The sequence below is a fragment of the Antechinus flavipes genome, chromosome 2, assembly GCF_016432865.1.
Source record: "Antechinus flavipes isolate AdamAnt ecotype Samford, QLD, Australia chromosome 2, AdamAnt_v2, whole genome shotgun sequence".
Classification (NCBI taxonomy): Eukaryota; Metazoa; Chordata; class Mammalia; order Dasyuromorphia; family Dasyuridae; genus Antechinus; species Antechinus flavipes.
Genome location: NC_067399.1, coordinates 456,717,066 through 456,736,156, shown reverse-complemented (window position 1 = coordinate 456,736,156; position 19,091 = coordinate 456,717,066). Strand labels below are relative to the sequence as shown.

The 19,091-nt window shown below is 34.0% G+C and overlaps 1 protein-coding gene across 2 annotated transcripts in view; it reads left to right on the top strand.

Moving 5' to 3' along the window:
• The window catches only part of ASTN2 (astrotactin 2), a 1,134,072-nt gene that overhangs the window by 1,013,225 nt on the left and 101,756 nt on the right, over positions 1–19,091 (top strand). For both annotated transcript variants that reach the window (XM_051979519.1, XM_051979520.1), the window contains exon 20: positions 12,169–12,310. In XM_051979519.1, coding sequence (XP_051835479.1) covers positions 12,169–12,310 — 142 coding nt within the window. The remainder of the gene's footprint in view (positions 1–12,168; positions 12,311–19,091) is intronic.

Genomic DNA, 19,091 nt, shown 5'->3' with positions numbered 1-19,091 from the left:
TTGTTGATTGCTTGCCTCTATGGGAGGGATAGGGGAAAAGAGGGAGAAAAATTTGGAACACAAGGTTTTCCAAAGGTAAATATTGAAAACTATCTTTGAATGTATATGGAAAAATAAAAAGCTATTAAAATAATAAAAAAGATATGCTAATAAGACAGTCTCAGGAGTTGGTCTATTTCTATATAACAATGGAAACAGGATGGATGGATTAGAGTTTAATAACTCTTCCTTGTTCCATATCAGGAAGGCAGAGAGATCTGTGAACAAGAGGGGAGACTGGCCCAGAGTCCATATAGATAAAATACTAGTGATGGGATGTTGTGATGGCAGAAGCAGCAGCATCTTGAAGAGATCTCAAGTTAGAGATGGTAAGGGAATCTGACAACTGGTCAGAAACAGATTACAGGGTACCCCTGTGCTATTATTGGTTTCAGGACCAGATGTTTGTCAACTCCATTATTTATACACACTTTGAAATTATAGTTCAAGGGCAGAGAAAATAACTTCTGGTCCAGAGGATGTAGAAATACTGAAGGCCAATTATTTGGTAACTTCAATATCTATATTCACTTCTGAATCATAGTTCAAGGGTTGAGAGGAACAGTTTTGTTCAAGAGAGAGTAGAAAGCCTTAAATCCTTATTTCTAGTCCTAAGGAAGGTGTTTCCCTGAGGAGTAGTTCTGACTGCAATCCCAAGGGATCAGAAGTGTTTCAAAATACCAGAGAAAGACCAAAAGAGTGGTAACCCCCACCTCTTCCCATATCATATCACCTTGGAAATATCAAACTTCCAGATCTCCGGAACTAGCTCTAAAAATAGCAGTGCAAAAATAAAAAAAAAAAAGCTTGAAGCCTAACAGCTCTCTTTCTCCCCTTTCACCCCATGTAGGAACAGATCCCAAGATTGACATACCGTGTTTCCCCGATAATAAGACCTATCCCGAAAATAAGCCCTCCCCTTACTGTGTAAGATTCCTCTAAAATAAGCCCTCCCCCGAAAATAAGCCCTATTGAGATTGCTACTGTAGTGAAGGTGATCCCCTGCGCTACACGCTACATTACGGTACCCTCTGTATGCACTGTCCCCCCTCCACCTCCCCTCCCCCTCGGGGGGAAATGCACTCTGCACTCGAGCTGCATCCAATCAGAGCTGCAGCAGTGAGCGCATCATCCTGTTCTTCCCCAGTGATTTGCTTGCTGGTGCCATTGAGAGCAGTGCCAGGGAGGAGAGCTGAGGCAGGATAACATAAAAACCTGGTAAGTAAGCAGGAGTGAGGGGGCATGATGGAGGATAAAAGGGGCATGATGAAGGATAAAAGAAGAACTCAGGGGGCATCATGGAGGATAGAAGGAGCACTCAGGGAGCACTGCTGTCAATGTTCATTAAAATAAGCCCTCCCCTGAAAATAAGCCCTCTGAGGTTTTTCTGTCCAAAAAAATAATAAGACAGTGTCTTATTATCGGGGAAACACGGTAAAATTACAAATCAAGAAATGGGGGAAAGTGGAAATGAACAAATAAACAAACAAACAAAAACTGACCAAAAAAGCCATGATAGCAATGGGAAAAATAATCATAAACTTAGAAGGTAACAATGAAGTCAAAATAGCTGCAAACAAAGCCTTAAGGGAAAAAAATGAGAACTATGCACAAGCTCAATAAGAATTCCTGAAAGAGCTAATTTTTTTTTTTCCAAAATCCAGTAAGAGTGGTAGAGGAAAAATTAGGTAAAGAAATGAAAGCAAAGGAAGAACATTAAGAAAAGACGACTAACAACATTGTAAGAGGCACATAAACTACTAAAGAAATGAACACCTTAAAAAACAGTATTGACCAAATGGAAAATGAAGTCCAAAAGCTGAGAAAATGATTCATTTCTAATCAGAATTGAACAAATTAATAAGCTCCATGAGACCTCAAGAAACAATGAAAGCATCCATCAATGAACTAATGAAAGAGACTGCATAAGAAAAAATTCTCAGGAATATTATAGTGAAATTTCAAAGCTTACCAGGTAAAGAAAAAATACTTCAAGCATTCAAAAAAAAAATCATTCAAATACTGTGGAACCACAGTCAGAATCACAGGAGATTTAGCAGATCCCACATTAAAGGAGATGGAGGACTTGGAAAACGATATTTTGAAACACTGGGATTACAACCAAGATAATCTACTCAGCAAAATTGAGCATAATAAATACTTCAAGGGGAAAAGTGGATATTTAGAGAAAAAGAGGATTTTCAAGGATTCTTGATGAAAAGATCAGAGCTGAACAGAAATTTTGACTTTCAAATAAAAAATTCAAGAGAAATATAAAAGATAAACATGAAAGAAAAATTATGAGATTTTAATAAAATTACTAAATTGTATCGATTTCTATATAGAAACATAATGTATACATCTTCTAAGAACATTATTATTAAAGTAGTTAGAAGGATTCTACATAGAAAGAGAGTTCAGGAATGAGTTGAATATGTTGAGATGATAAAAAAAAAAAAAACAATGAACAGGTGATAAAGAAATGGGTGAAGAAGGAAGAGGAAGTAAAGGGAAAATTATCTCACATAAAAGAAGCATGCAAGGAAGAACTTTCACAGTGGAGGAAGTAATGGGAGGGAGGCAACATTTGAACTTCAATCACATCAAAATTAGTTCAAAGAGGGAATACATACGCAGACCTAATCAATTGGCAATAAAGATCTATCTTATGCAAAAGGAAAGTAAGAGAGGAAGGGGATAAGAGAAAGGGAGGATAATAAAAATGCAGACAAGTAAAATAAAGGGAGTAGTCAGAATAAAAACATACTTTAGAGGAAGGACAGGATAAAAAAGAAAGAAATGAGGATAACAGAAAAAAATAAGAGGAAAGGGAATGGACAGTTAATATTCATAACTGTGAGTGGGAATGGAATGAGCTCACATATAAAATGGACTTGGATAACAGAATAGAATAGAAACCAGAATCCAATGCTAAATTGTTTTTATGAAATACATATGAAATAGGGGGATATACAAAGAGCTAAAATAAGGAGCCAGAGAAGAATCTATTATTGTTCAATTGAAGAAAAAAAAGGCAGGAGTAGAAATCATGTCTAGAACAAAGCAAAAGGAAAAATAGACTTAATTAAAAGGGATAAGGTGAGAAACTACACTTTATTTAAAGGCATCATAGATAATAAAATAATATCAGTACTAAACATATAGGCACTAAATGGCATAACATCCAGATTTATAAAGGACAAGTTTAATTAATTACAGGAGGAAATGGACAGTCCAAAACTATACTAATAAAAGACCTCAACTTTTCCCTCTCAGAGCTAAATAAATATTAGCACAAAATAAATAAGAAAGAAGTTAAGGAAATGAGTAGAATCTTGTATAAATTAGATGTGATAGACCTTTAAAGAAAACTATATGTAAATAGAAATGAGCATACCTTTTTCTAATCTGTTCCTGAAGCTGGTACCTTCAAACCAGTTATGACATTAAATCATAAAAATCTCACAGCCAAATGCAGAAAAGCAGATATATTAAAAGCACCCACTTCAGACCATTAAAGAATAAAAATTTGATTCAATAAAGGGTCATGTGAACACACATTAAAATTTAATTGGAAAGTGTTCTTATTTTAAGGAATGAATATGTCAAAAAACAGATTATGGAAACAATGAATAATTTCATGAAATAGAATGACAACCATGAGATAACATTCCATAATTTATGAGGTGCAGTCAAAGCAGGACTCAGGAGAAAATTGATATCTCTAAATATGTGGACATCAATAAAAGAAAGAATAGATCAATAAATTGGACTTACAGACTAGAAAAAGAAAAAATTATGATTCTTCAATTAAACATCAAAATGTAAATTCTGCAAATCAGAGGAGAGCTTAATAAAACTGAAAGAAAAAAATTGAATTAATAAGTAAAAATAGAGGCTTATTTTATGAGGAAAATCCCCCAATAAAATAGATAAACCACTGGTTTCTAAAATTAGATTTTGAATGAAAAGGTGAAAACCAAATTACTAGTATCAAAAATGAAAACAGTAAATTCACCACTAATAAAGATGAAATTGAAGTCATTATAAGGAGTTATTTTGCCCTATTTTATACCAATACAATTCATAATCTAAATGAAATTTTTGAATATTTATAAAAATGTAAACTGTCTTATTAATAGAAGAAATATAATACTTAAAAAGGTGTCTTTAAAAAAAAAATTGAACAAACTATCAATGAATTCCTTAAGAAAAATATTCCCAGGATCAAATAATTTTACAAATGAATTCTACAAATAAATTCTGCAAATGAATTTGAGAAATAATCCCAAACTGTATAAATTAATATATATATATGGAATCCTACCAAATTCTTTTATGACACAAATATGGTTTTGATACAAAAACATGGAAGAGGAAAAAAAATAAAGTATAGACCAATTTCCTTAATGACAAGCAATGCAAAAAAAAAAAAATCAACGAAATACTAGCAAGATATTATACTATATATGATCACATACTATGACCAAATAGGATTTACACCAAGAATAAATGATTGTTTCAATATTAGGAAAATTATCAACATAATTAACTTTTTCAATAACAAAAATTACAAAAATCACATAATTATATCAATAGATGCACAAAAAGTTTTTGATGAAATATAACACCCATTCCTATTAAAACATTATAAAGTATATGAATCAATGGAACCTGTTTTAAAATGATAAATGGAATCTAAAACAAAGAGCAAAATTTATCTGTAATAAGGATAAACTTGAAGCTTTCCCAGAAAAATAGGGGTGAAACAAAGATCTTCATTCTCATCATTATTCAATATAGTACTAATCCAAGAAAAACAAATTGAAGAAATAAAAATAGGCAATGAGGAAACAAAAGCATCACTTTTTGCAGATGATACAATGGAATACTTAGATAGCCCAAGAGAACCAATTGAAAAAATACTTGAAACAATTTAACAACTTCAGCCAAGTTGTAGAATACAAAATAACTCAAACAAATCATCTTTTCTATTTCTATACACTACCAATAACCCCGAGAGAAATTCCATTAAAAATAATTGGAGACAATGTAAAATACTTGAGAACCTATCTTCCAAGACAAACCCAGGATCATATGAATACAATTACAAAATATTTTTCATACCAAATAGAGAAAGATCTAATGTATCTAATGGGTAGGCCAAACCAATATAATAAAAAATTACAATTCTACAAAATACTAAAGAATTATTTTATTAAGCTAGAAAAAAATTAGTTACAAAATTCATTTGGAAAAACAAAAGGTCAAAACTTTCAAGGTAATCAGTGGGGAAAAAATGTGAAGGTAGGCAGATTTCAAACAATTTTACAAAGTAGTAATCATCTAAACAATGTGGTACTTGTTTGAAATATATGAAATATATTTCATATGAATGATAGCTTTCACTTGATATGAAATAGAATGGTGGATCAATAAAACAGATTAGGCATACAATCCATATTAATAAATGATCATAGTAGTTTAGTATTTGATAAATCTAAAGATCCAAATTTTGGGGGAAAGAATTTTTAAAAAATACTGGGGAAACTGGAAAGCAGTTTGGTAAAAACTAGGTATATGGAGAAATCAACATCTCATTCTGTACATAAAGATAAAATCAAAATAAATGAATGATATAGACATAAAAAGTAATGTTATAAGCAAATTAGAGAAGCATGGAAAAATATATGTGTCAGATCTTTGGATAGAGAAAGAGTTTATGACAAATGAAATAAAGAGGATTATGGGAAGTAAAATAGATAATTTTGATTACATGAAATTAAAAAGCTTTTACACAAATAAAACTGATAATGGAAGCAAAATTAGAAAGAAAACAGGAAGTGGGAAGAGAATTTACAAATTTCATGATAATAGCTTCATTTCTCAAAAAAAAAATAGGGAAATAAAGCAATTTATATATATAAAAAAAAGAGCCATTGCCCACTTGATAAATATTCATCTCTTTATGAACAGTTCTAAGAAAAAGGTAGTTCTAAGAAAAAAAAATAATGCTCTAGCAAAGATTCTGGGAAGATGGTGGAGTCAGAAAATTCCAAGCTGTCTCTCCCACAAACAAGACAAAATAGTGCCTCTGGGTGAATGTGGAGCAGCAAAACAAATAAACAAAAAACTAGACTTGGAGCAGAACAGTGTTCCTTCTAGGACAAGCTAAGAAGATCAGAAAAAAAGATACGAAGACAGAGGTTATTAAGAGATCCTATGAGGAAAACTTAAAGGAACACCATAATCAAATTCAGAAACTCCCAGGCCAAGGAAAAAATATTATGAGCAAGGAAAAAAAAAACACACAGCACCAACAACAATTCAAATATGGCAAAGCCAAAATTAGAATTATACAAGATCTAGCAGTAGCTACAGTAAAAGACCACAGGTCTTGGAACATTATATATATCAAAGAGCAAAAGAACTGGGGTTGCAGCCAAAAATATTCCTAGCAAACTTAAGCATAATCCTGAACCCAAAACAAAATAAAACAAAAACATTCAATAAATTACTAGACTATCAGGATTTTGTTGCAAAAAGATGTGAATATACAAGATCCAAGAGAAATATAAGGTAAACATGAAAGACTAATTACAAGGGTCTCAATAAGGACAAACTGTGTTTTGTATGTGGAAATGTGAACTGTATACCTAAGATAGTCTAATGCCCACCAGCAATTGCATAATTCAAAGGAGAAGATTGGGATAGAATTGAGTATGATGTGATTCAAAAGAACAAAACTATAGAGGAACAGGTAAAAATATTAATTATATTATGAAAATAAGGTGTGAGAAGAACTGACAGAGGAATTAGATGGGAGAGAAAGGTTGGCAGTTCTAGAACTCTATTCTCATAAGGAATGAGTTAAAGAAAAATAATACATGTATATGTATTATTATTATATATGTGTGTGTGTGTATATATATATATAGATATATATAATCATATATATATCTATATATATCTTGAAGGATATAAAGTCATCTACATTCAGAAATAAATAAGAATAAGGGGATAGGGATAGGGGAGAAGATAAGAGAATAATTTTTAGAGAGAACCCAACTCATATCAGATCCGGGGTTAAAGAGAGAACAATATATGCATGTAGACGGGAATAAAATTTTTCTACATTTATAAAGGAAGAGAATGGTGAAAAGAATATAGAAGGGTATATAGATTAATGGGAATGGACTAAGGTGTGCAGTTAACATGAATGAGATAAAAAGGATTAGGGTATGGGGGGAGAGGATAAAGGAAAGATCCTTGAAAGGGTGAATAGGTTAAAAGGGACAAGGGAGGGAACTTTGAGGAAAGGGGGAAGTTAAGTAATAGAAGGGCAAGGTAGAAGTAGAGTATTCAGGAAGGATGGGAAATAAGAGATACAATCATAAATTAAAGATCAGAAGTAGAATTTTTATATATATAATTATCTATTCATGTATATTTATATATAATTTATATATAGTAGTATATAAAAAAAGCAGGGGTAGTAATCATGATCATTGACAAAGTTAAAGCTAAAATAGATTTGATCAAAAGAGAAAAATAGGGAAATATGTTAAATAACAGCCACGTTAATACTGTTTTGACTATTTAAAATAACCAGATAGTATATGTTTGAAATATTGCTGTGGTATAGGTAATGATTTGGTGGAATTAAAAAAAAATATGGAAAGATTTGGGCTGATATAAGAATATGTTTTCTACCTTTAGAGAAACAGGACCAACAAACATAATATAGTTTTACATAGATGCATATAAATATGTGTGTGTGTGTGTGTGTGTGTGTGTGTATGATTACAGATATCTATGTGTGTATATATGGATATACATGTTTTGTATACATGTATATATATATATATATACATATATGGGCATGTGCGTGCATGTATACCTGTACTTAATTGTAGCTTTCTGGAAGGGAGAGGGGGGAAAGAGTAAAGTCAAAAGTACATAACAGGGAATCAAAGAAATTTTACAAAGAAGAAAAGATGAACAACTCTGAAAACAATGTGTAGTATTTATTATATAAGCTTTTTTGAAATGAAGATTTATTGCTTTATATTTGGAAGCTTCTCACATATTCTACCATGTACATAATAATATTTTTTCCTATTTTTTATTTAAATTTATATTTTTAAAAAATATCTAAAAAAACCCCACAAATGCTCTAAATTGCTATTAGAGAAATGCTACTATTAGAGAAAGTACTACCTTATACTTATCACATTATTATTATTAATATTAACTAATATGATAGGGAAAGAAAATAGCCAATATTGGAAGGTATATGGAAAAACTAGGACATTAATGCATTGTTGGTGGAGTTGTGAATTTGTCAAGCCATTTTGGAACTTAGTCCAAAGCATTCTCCAATTATGCATACCCTTTGAACCAGAAATATCCCTACTAGGTCTATATCCCAAAGAGATCAAAGAAAAGGGCCAAGGACCTATTCAAAAATATAATAGCAGTTCTTTTTGTGATGCCAAAGTATTGGAAATTGAGGGGATATCCATCAATAGGGGATTGGCTACATAAATGATGGCATATAATTGTGATGGAATAAATGTGATGGAAAAAACAATGTTATTCCATTTGTTCTATAAGAAATTATGAGTATGAAAGTTTCAGAAAAAATTGGGAAGATTTATATGAATTGGTGCAAATAGAGCAGAATCAAGAGAATATTTTACACAGCATCAGCAATATTGAAGGCTGCTCAAGTGTTAGCTACTCCAAACAAGATAATGATCTGGGACAATTCCAAAGGATGAATAATAAAAAGTACTATCTACTTCCAGAGAGCGAAATAATGAATTCTGAATGCAGATTGAAGCATACCTTTAAAAGTGTTTTGTTTTATTTTGTTTGTTTTTTCTTTTGCAACATGACTAGTATGAAATTTGTTTTATGTAATCTCATATGTATAATTAACATCAGAGTACTTGCTTTTGGGGGAGTGGCTGGGAGGAAAAGAGAGAATTTGAAACTCAATATTGTTAATTTTTTTAATGTGTAATTTGGAAATATTTCACTAGATCATTTTTTTAATTAAAAAAAAAAAAAACCTCTTGCTTCATTTCTTCCAGGAATTATAGGTGATCTTGTGACCAAGTTTTGTTTTCTCTGAACTTTTGCTTGTAAATCTTTGAAATTATTCTCATTTGGATTTGTGTCTTTGAAATCCTCATCTCCATAATAGTCTTTCAAGAACCTGAGAGACAAGTGAGGTGAAATTTCAGCCAGCTTTAAGCAGTATGATCAAAGCCATGGTCTGATTGCTATTCATGCCTTGTCTGAGCTTTGAAAGTTCTGGACTCTGGTTTCATTCTGAGCAATGGACTTGTAGGTTTATCTCACATTAAAATTCAGGTAAAGAATTATTTCCCCTACCTAGAAGTTTCAGAGCAACAGAGCTAAAGGTCCATATCTGTTCCATAATTCTTGGTATGACTTTACCTATGACTGATTTCAAAGTCATGGGCTTGAAAAAAAAAATTAATCATGGATTTTTTTTTTTAGTTTCTTTACCCTTATTCAATCTGGTTCTCTTTCTAAATCTTTGGTGGAACAGTTATGGGAAAGAAATAGGATGTACTACTTCTTCCTGTTCTATATTCTTTATTGGTCTTATTGATGTTTTCAAAAAAGAATAAACAAGAGTTCCATTTAAAATATTTGTTTAAAGAATCATAAGTTATGGTTCTATATTTAAATCTTTACATTATGTCTCAATAAAAAAAGTTTTATCATATAAAGATTCTTTGTTGAAAAGGCTAGAAGAGAATTGATTTGTATTTGATCTATGTGCTTGATATATTGCCATCTAATCAACAAAAAAATTTTAAATGCCAGACAGTGGCTGTTGAAGTTACAAAGACAAAATTGAAACAGTACCTTCTTTGAAAGAATTTACAGTTATACAGTGAGTGAAAGAGAAAGCAATATTTCAAAAGGCTAGAAAAATATCTACGTTCCAGTTGTAATGGGCTTCAGACATTTATGGAGGAGATTGTACTTGATTCTAAAGGCAATAGGAAATCACTCAAATTTATTGAGTAGGACGTTGACATGTTCTCTTAATCATCATCATCATCAGTAGCAGCAGCAGCAGCATTATTTTCTTTTTATGCCCACATACTCATATGGATGGTAATATTTAGAAGGTAGCATTACATAGTGTTAGCTAACTATAGTCAGAATGACCTATGTTCAAATGTTACCTAAAAAATTTACTGGATCTGTGATCCTGGGAATTAACCAGTCTCAATGACCTCTGAGATGATAAATTGCAAAGCACATTTTAATTTGCATAATGCAAATATTTTCCTCACTGAGAGATCCTTATACCAATGAAATCATAGATTTAGTCCAAACAAACAAAACACGATACTTATACTATCTACCTTGAATAATATGGTGAATATCAAGTTAGAAAGTATATTTAAAGTGTTATAATCCCAAAATATTACACAGTTGTAAATTTATCATTGTCATCATTCTTAATGAAGATAATGTAGAATCTTTGTGTCAGATATTATAAGATCATAGAATTTCATGTTTCAAGGGACCTTAGAGAATAACGAGGTGGTGAATTGGATTAAGCTCTAGGTTTGGAATCAGGAAGATGTATTAGGAAGATACAGATATTAGCTGTATGACCTGGAAAAGTCAATTAACATCTGTTTGTCTCAATAAAATGGAGATAACCCTCAGGTTAGTTGTGAGGATCAAATGAAGTAATAATTATAAAATACTTATCATAATGGTGGGCACAGAGTAAGGACTATATAAATGATAGCTATTATTATTAGTTGTTGTCCTTTCCTTTCTTTCTTTCTTTTTTTTTTTTTTAGTAGAAAATTGAAAAGTTAACAGGTAGAAAGTGTAACCAAGAGAATAGATAACAAGCTAGATTCTGTTTCCAAGAGGTAATGACTTTCTTGACATCAATGAAAATCAGGACAAGAATAATCCCTTATGTTTGGAATACCAATTGAGTCACATTTTTATTTTATTTTTTAAATGATATTCCTTCATAAGTGGTAAATGGTAATGGATACAAGTTCAACTTAAAATACTTGTCTGAAAACCTAGAGAAAAAGATTACTGCCCAGAATCTGTATCTCAAGGATTAGAAGGATTATGAAACATCTAATATAATCTCTTGATTTTAGAGAAGAAATGAAGACCCAGAAAAGCATTTAGAGTTTGCTTGTGATAACCCAACAAATTTTAAAACTGGAAAGTATTTGAGAAATAATTAAAAACCAATTCCCTCCCCCACTTTTAATTTAATTTAATTTTTACTTTTTGTAATTAAAAATTTTTTTTCAAGGTGGGGAGACAATTTTGGTTAAGTAACTTGTTCAAGATCACACAGCTAGTAAGTGTTTGAAGTCACAATTGAATTCAGGTTCTCCTGACTGCAGAGCCAGTGCTCTATCTACTGAACTGTCTTGAACTGTTTACCTGCCCTCCTCCACTATTTAGAGAGAAAAGGAAGTCTATAGATAGGAAGTGCCCAAACTAGGGATAAAGCCAGCATTAAAACTCAAGTTCACTATGCCATGTATTTAATTATTCAAATGTTCAAGGTACCCAAGGAGACAATCAAGAAACTGGTCTGACTGACATGAAAGGTTCATATTAGGTATCAGTGGGTGGCAAATTTATATAGGCAGGACCAACTTATAAGGATCTTGAATGTCAGACTAAGGAGTTGGAGTTTTATTTTGTTTTCACTAAGTAGCCTTTAAATGTTCTTGAGTAGAGAAATATCATGACAAAAAATGTTTTCATGTTTACTCATGTGATTTTGCAACATGATGCAATGTAAAGAGAGCTAGATATTAGGTCTGAGGTCCTGAGTTCAAATTCTATTATGACTATTTACTATTTGTACAACACTGGGCCAGAGCACAACTTCTCTATGAAGCCTTATTTTTTTCCTTAGGAAAAGATAGGGGTTGATCCTATTATCCTTTGCCTTTGAATGACTTCATATTAAAAAAAGGTCTACTTAGAATATACATATGATTTAAATGATTGCATATCTAGGACTAGGACTTATTCTTTTACTCTTCTAACCCTCAGTTTCAACCTTTTGATTTCCTCCAGGAGAATTCTTAAGTTTTGCTGATGACTTACTCTCTGGCCTTGGAACATCTTGTGTAGCAGCTGGTAGAAGCCATGGTGAGGTCCCAGAAGTTAGCATCTATTCAGTCATCTTCAAGTGTCTGGAACCTGATGGTCTCTACAAGTAAGAATGATGTCAAAGTATTGGGGGAACATGGGGAAAGTGGGAGGAAAAGATAATTTCTCTGGAAAACATACATGCAAGAGAGAAAGCAAGGAAGGCAGTCAGAGACTTGATGTTGGGAATCACTGAAATTATTAGATTTGTTTGTAGTGAAATTCTGGTTCTGAAAGGAGCACCATATATTACTCCATCTTGGTTAGTCTCTGAAATGTTCTCTACATAGATCTGGGTACTTTGTGAAGTTGAAATTTGTGATGACCGCATATTTAAAATCAGCCAGAGTCAGGAATTCAGGTTAAGGGAAAAATCTTCAATCTTTATTCTTTTTGAGGTAAAGGGGGATTGCGATAGCAATATAGGCAGCTGCGACAGGAAGCCAGCCAGTAGAGGTGAAGGGAGATTGCAGGTGAAGGGGGGATAGCAATGGGAGTAGCTGTGTCAAGAAGCCAGCCAGGAGTCCCTCTTTCCGCTTCCCTTTCCACTCCCCTGCCTCTACCCACCAAAATTGTCATTTCCTATATAACACATCAGGACTTGCACAAAGAGTGGGGGGTAGGCATTCTTTCTCCAAGCATATATATATTAATAGAGTATGGTCCAATTACTATTTAGCCTTGTGTAGTTGGGACATCAGTACATCAACTAGAGCCTCAGCCCATTATAGAAATTCATACCTATAAGAATATTATCATGGAATATTAGGACAGAAAAGGACCTTAGAGCACAGAATATTTTTGAATGTTAGAACAGAGAAAACACAGAACTAGTGTTGGAAGGGATCCTTGAATATGGAATGTTAGAATGGAAGAACCTTAGAAAATACTGTATTATGTCAAAATGAAGATTCTGAAAATTAGAAGAGACCTTAAAATCATTGAGTTAAAATATTTGATTTTATAGGTCATTAAAATGAGTTTCCAAAAAGAGAATTAATTTGCCTAAGTTAATACAGGTAATTACAGAAATGTAAGTGAAGCACAGCTTTCCATGAAACCATATCGCTTCTTAGAAAATCGACATTTTTACAATATTAAGCTATTTTTTCACAGAAAAACTATGAAATCCATTGTATATTTATAATCATGCTTTTTCTTATTTAATACATGGGATTCATTTATTTTCTTTTTCTTCCAAATCCTTCTAAGATCCAAATGGAAAACTGTAAGACTTATTTATCCATTTAAAATGAAAAATACATACTGATTCTTCATGTATTTCCATCTCAACACTTGTTTTTACACCCAAAGATAAATATATAACTCTAGATAATAGTAATGGATATGGACTATGTAATCTAAGACCAAATTTTTTTTCTTGATATCCCATTTAGTCTGGATGATTTCATTATCTGGAGAGGAAAAATATGGTTCTTATTGAGCATAAGAATTCAGAGGATGAAAAAATGATTTCAGACTTTAGGATCCAAGGAAGGTAATAAGAGGGGAAATCTGAGCTGGCTCTTGAAAGCTATGGATAGGCAGAGAAGAGGAATTGTAGGGAGGTTCAGTAAGATAACCAAAGGCACACCATTGCCCACAGAGGGATGAGGAGGGAAGAATAAGACATGTTTCAGGTGTGACAAATAGACCAATTAAACTGGAGTCGTGTGTTTTTGAGGTAACACAGGGAGATGAGACCTTAGAGTCAAACTCCTTGAAAAGGTGGGTTATGGTCAGCTTACCAAGGAGCATTATTGTGTGATTAAGAAAGTTGGCTTTTAAACTTAGAGCTATTTTGAAGTCAAAGTATTTTGTTTTTTGTTTTTTAAATTAAAGTAGGAGAATTGTATCAGATAGTGGAAAGGACACTGTGCCTAGAGCAGAGGTGGGAAACCTTTTTTCTGCTAAGGGTCATTTGGACTCTTGTGGGCCAAATAAAATTATCAACTTATAGCACTCAAGCAATGGGAGGTTGTTGTACCTAGTTTTCAGATCACACACCTGTGGTTGCCTTAGCCTTATACAACCCCCAGGACTGATGTTTTCTACCTTTGCTCTAGAATCAGAAAACCTGAATTCAAATCACTTCTCAGTTCCCTTAATAACTTTGGAATTCTTGGAAAAGTAATTATCTTGCTCTTCTCATCTGAGAGGAATAGATTGGGATAGATATCCTCAGGGGTAGGTTCCCAGCTCCAGAATTTTAATTTATTCCTATGATCATTTTTTTCTATTTTACTTTTAATTTTATGATCAAATAATATATATTTTTTACAAAATTTTCTAATGATAACCCCACTTAGTCCCACAATCTTCTATGACAATCTGAGGAAAGAAGAGATGAGATCTTTCTATTACATATTGGAACCTGCCTGTCCTATGCTGCCTTATCTCTTTTCAAATCTCTGATTCCCCAAACCTCCCACACTTTTTTGGTACTTCTGGGATGGTACATATCCACTAGAAAAGGATCGTACTCAGGCAAAGAGTCAGATAACCAGTTGCCCAGTTGAGCGGGAGAAAAAGACATTGTTTTTGGGAAACCCACATAAAAGAAAAAAGGCAAAGAAAACACTGAATGTCTTGGTGTCAGCACCACTGAAATAATTAAACCCTGATTTGTAGTGAGAAATGAAACATTTTATGGAATCCTAAAAGCAGTTAAAAGTTGAGAGCTGGCAAACTGACTATCAACTTTCAAATATTTTGATTAATATTTTTCCCATTCTCTCTCTAATCTCCCCCCATTGCCCATCCTAGGCTGCTCCTTCTGCAATTCAGTGACAGCTTCTAAAAGAGGAAAAATGCTGTCTTTCCCATCTCTCCTTCTCTGTCTGGAAACGTGCTTGAAACAAGTCTTTCTGTTTATAACTTTACATGCTTCCTTTTCTTAATTTATTTTATTAATATCAATGGGAATTAGGAGGCTCTGAAAACATGCCAGGCTAGTGTCTGGAACAGCTTTGGATCTTTCTAGCCCCTCTCCTCCCATAAAGGTCAAGATTATAACTTGCTCTCTACTAGTAATTTGGCTTAGAGTTGCCCATTGCTTTAAAGGAGAGAGAAACTTTTTAAAAAGATTTTGTGTTTCAGCTCTTAAGTTTCTCCTTTTCTCTTCATTCCCCCTTAACTTCAGTTGGTTTTCTTCTGTCTTTCTAGCTCTTCTTATTTGTCTCATCTCTCTCTTTGTATTTCTTCTCTTTGTTGCTCTCACATTTCCTGCATGTTTCTCTGTTTTCTCTTTGCTCTCTTTTTTCTTTCTTTTAAAAGAATGGAGAAACCTAGTGTCATAAAGTAATTTGTATTAGGGCATATAGTTTCTTGCACAGTTCTCCTGACCACTATCTCAGGTTTATTCTCCATATAAAGATAAATAGTAATAATGGTTCAAATCTATGTACCACTTTAAATTCTGTAAGAGCATAAAGCTCACAGAATAAGACAGAAGTAAGGCTTATGATTTCATTGGTATGAAGAACTCTCAGGTTAAAAAAAAAAAAAAACAATCTCCTTTACCAATATAGTTCAACAGCTTCTCTGTAATTTCTAGTCTTAAGAGAATTTTCTAGAATATTGAGAATTTAACTGATCAGCTCAGATTAAATAGCCAATATATGTCAGAGGCAGGACTTGAATCCAGGGCCACCTCATTTTAAGACCAGTTTTATTTCCTCTGTGCTTCATTTCTTCTCTAATAGGTGTTAAAACTGAAAAATATTTTAGAAATGAGAAAAGTAGGGCCCAAAGAGACAAATTAACAGAGTGATACTGAAAGACCTTATCTCAACCAAAAGTGTCTTCCTCACTGACCTACAATGTTTCCTGGAATTCCTACCATTACTCATTGCTTTGGCTTAAGGCATAGAATACTCCATTTAAAATTCAAATGTGTATGTAATGTTCCTTTTCAGAGAAAAGAATGTACCTGATCAAACCACTGTCAGACATTAGTACTATATCTTAATTTCCCAACAAAGTAAAAAAAAAAAAGGCCATAAAGTTGGGACTGGGGCATAAAACCAGAGACATTTTGAGAAATAAAGCAGAAATATCAAAGGAATGGATACTTTCTGATAGGGTAGGTCCAAGGCACAGCACAAGCAGGGTGTCTAGAATAGCCAAGAAGCCATGTGCAAAAGTGGAAAGAACATTGAGTTAAGAGTCAGGAGGTGGAAGTTCTCAAACCAGGGTGGCAAAATCTCCCCATTTTAGTTTAATCAAGCCTCCCAATCTAAAGCTTTTTTTCTTCATCTTTGAAACAAAAGGGTTAGATTTTATGCTCTTTAAGGTCCCATATGATGAGTCTGTGACTTTTATGGTAATGTGGGGTAAGGGACAGAAAGGTAAGAAATGGAAAGAAGAAAAGAGAGACACAGAGAGACACACAGAGACAGAGGTGAGTGTGTGGGAAAGAGAGAGCGAGAGAGACAGAGAGAGAAAGAGAGAGGGAGGGAGAAGGGGGAAAGCAAGAACAAGAACGAGAGATAGAGAGAGAGAGAGAGAGAGAGAGAGAGAGAGAGATACTGGATGAGTCAAAGGCAAATGGGCCAGGCCCTGGCCAAAAATACAGACATGTTGGGGTATGCTCAAACTCACAGGGAGACATGTTCTAATAGACCCCTGCATCTAGAAAGACTAATTGTATTTGAAACCCCTCCATCCCTGTAATGTCAAACATTGCCACAGGCCAGAGGCATCAGAAAAGTGAAAGTCAATGCTAATTCTCTGTCCTAAACTTACCCCAGTGTGACAAAGTAAAAACATCGGCTCAGTGTCATTTTAAAATTTAATTTTCTTGTTTGTTTCTCTTGTCTTGTTTTTGAGTAAGAAAGGGAAGGGATAAAGTCCTCAAATGCTTCATTAATGTGAGCAATTCCTAAACCCTTGAGGAAATTGGCCCTTAGTGGGAGAGCTTGGTTTTAATTTGATTTATCAGGTAAATCCCTACTTAGTGCAGATGTCTTTTCCTGGTTGGCTGAACCCACACATATCCACTACCAATACTTCCTGTGCATCCTTGATTATAGACCCGTAGACAATTTTCCTTTTCCCACCTTCCTTTGGAATGACCCAAAGCAGTTAGCCAATATTCAGTGCTCATCCTCATTCACAAGAAGTTCCAGCAAATGCTGAGAAAAAGTGTGTTTTGAGTCTTGTGGTTCAAGAGCAGTTCACACAGATTACAAATTACAACAATTACAAATCCTCAAATACTACCCCTCACAGGCACACACACACAACCCTCCACTAACCCATCAACTCAGAGAATAAATTCCCAAAGAAAAGGAACATCAGCCCTGAGAAAATATCCATGACTAGTCACGATATATTTCAAAATAAGAGTTAATAGCTAGAGAACAGCACATCTAATATTGTTCTGAAGCCAACTACCCTGGTAAAATCATGCTACACAAGAAGCTTTATGTTCTGCCTTGTTTCCACTTCTCCTACAATGGAAAGACTTCTATGTTTGGAAAGTTTGACCACTATTCCTGCTACAGGAAGCAGCATGGTACTGCAAATAGCACTGAGTTCAGAGTCAAGGACTTGGGTTCAAAGGAAGCCTCAGACATTACTTCTTTGAAACTTGGCAAATTATTGGTCCTCTATTTCTTCATTTGTAAAAGGAGGAGGCTGGATGAAATGGTGTCTGAGATCCCTTCTGGCTCTAAATGACACTTTGGGCACTCCCTACTTTACAAGTCAACTAATCTACATGATCTTGGAGATGATTACCAGATACAGTCAGACAACTATAAAATTGCATCACTGGCTCTTCACTTTTCAAACTTCAGACAGGGTAAGATCATAGAAATAAGAGCTGGATAAAGCCTTAAAATCATCTAGTCCAATATCCTTATTTTACAGATGATAAAACTGAGGCTCAAAGAGGAAAGCCTGCCAGGCATATCATTACAAATTCTACTCACTTTTGGTGTTTGCTTTTTTGTATGTAATTGGTTCTCCCAACATAGCCTTGTGACAATCTTGATGCTTTTACTCTCTGCTAACTTATTCCCTGGAGTTGGGGCATTTATATAGTTTCTTTTTCTTTTCTTTCATTTGAGTGTCTATGCATTTCCAGAATGAAGTCTGATTTCTCTGGCAAGAGGGTTGCTCCAAAAAAAAAAAAAAAAAAACAAAACCCTGGGGGCAAGACAAGGAGTCTTGGAAAGGCCAGTACTGTTCCCCACACTGTCCTATACAGACCCCCACCTTCACCCCCCCCCCCATGAAAAGTCCTTTGGGGGAGCTGCCTGTGTAGCCCATTGCCGAGGTTGCCGTCGCCACCGCCATGGATACTTTAATTATATATTAGATTAAATCCCAATGTTTCTCTTTATTTACATTCCTAACCTACCCTCTTCATTTCCGCCACTTGTGCCAAGAATCAGCACAAAATTTACTGGAAATAATATGGAAGTCATCAGGAATTCCTCCAGGCCAGCTTTTCAGAGCTCATACTCCCACTGGACAGGTCCTTGGGGTTTCATTCTGTGAGTAGGACCAAGATGAGGCCAGATGCCTGTCCCCCACCCTCCTTCTTGGGGAAGGATTAACCTGCCCCCACATCTGTCAGCTGCATGGCAACTGGGGCACCACAACATTTCCTGAGTCAGTGATGGGATTGTCCCTTCTGAGTCTAGGGAGATGGCAAAGTTTCTGTTGCTAGTTACTGATAAAAGGAGAATAGATTGGTCTGTGCCAAAGAAGGGGCTCCTTCATTTGAGTGGAGCCACATTTCCTTTGTCATGGATCAATAGTCTGAGGGAGAATCTGTGTAACCTCAGCATCAAGATTGGTATATATAAGTACAAAATCTGATCGAAGACCTTAGAGTA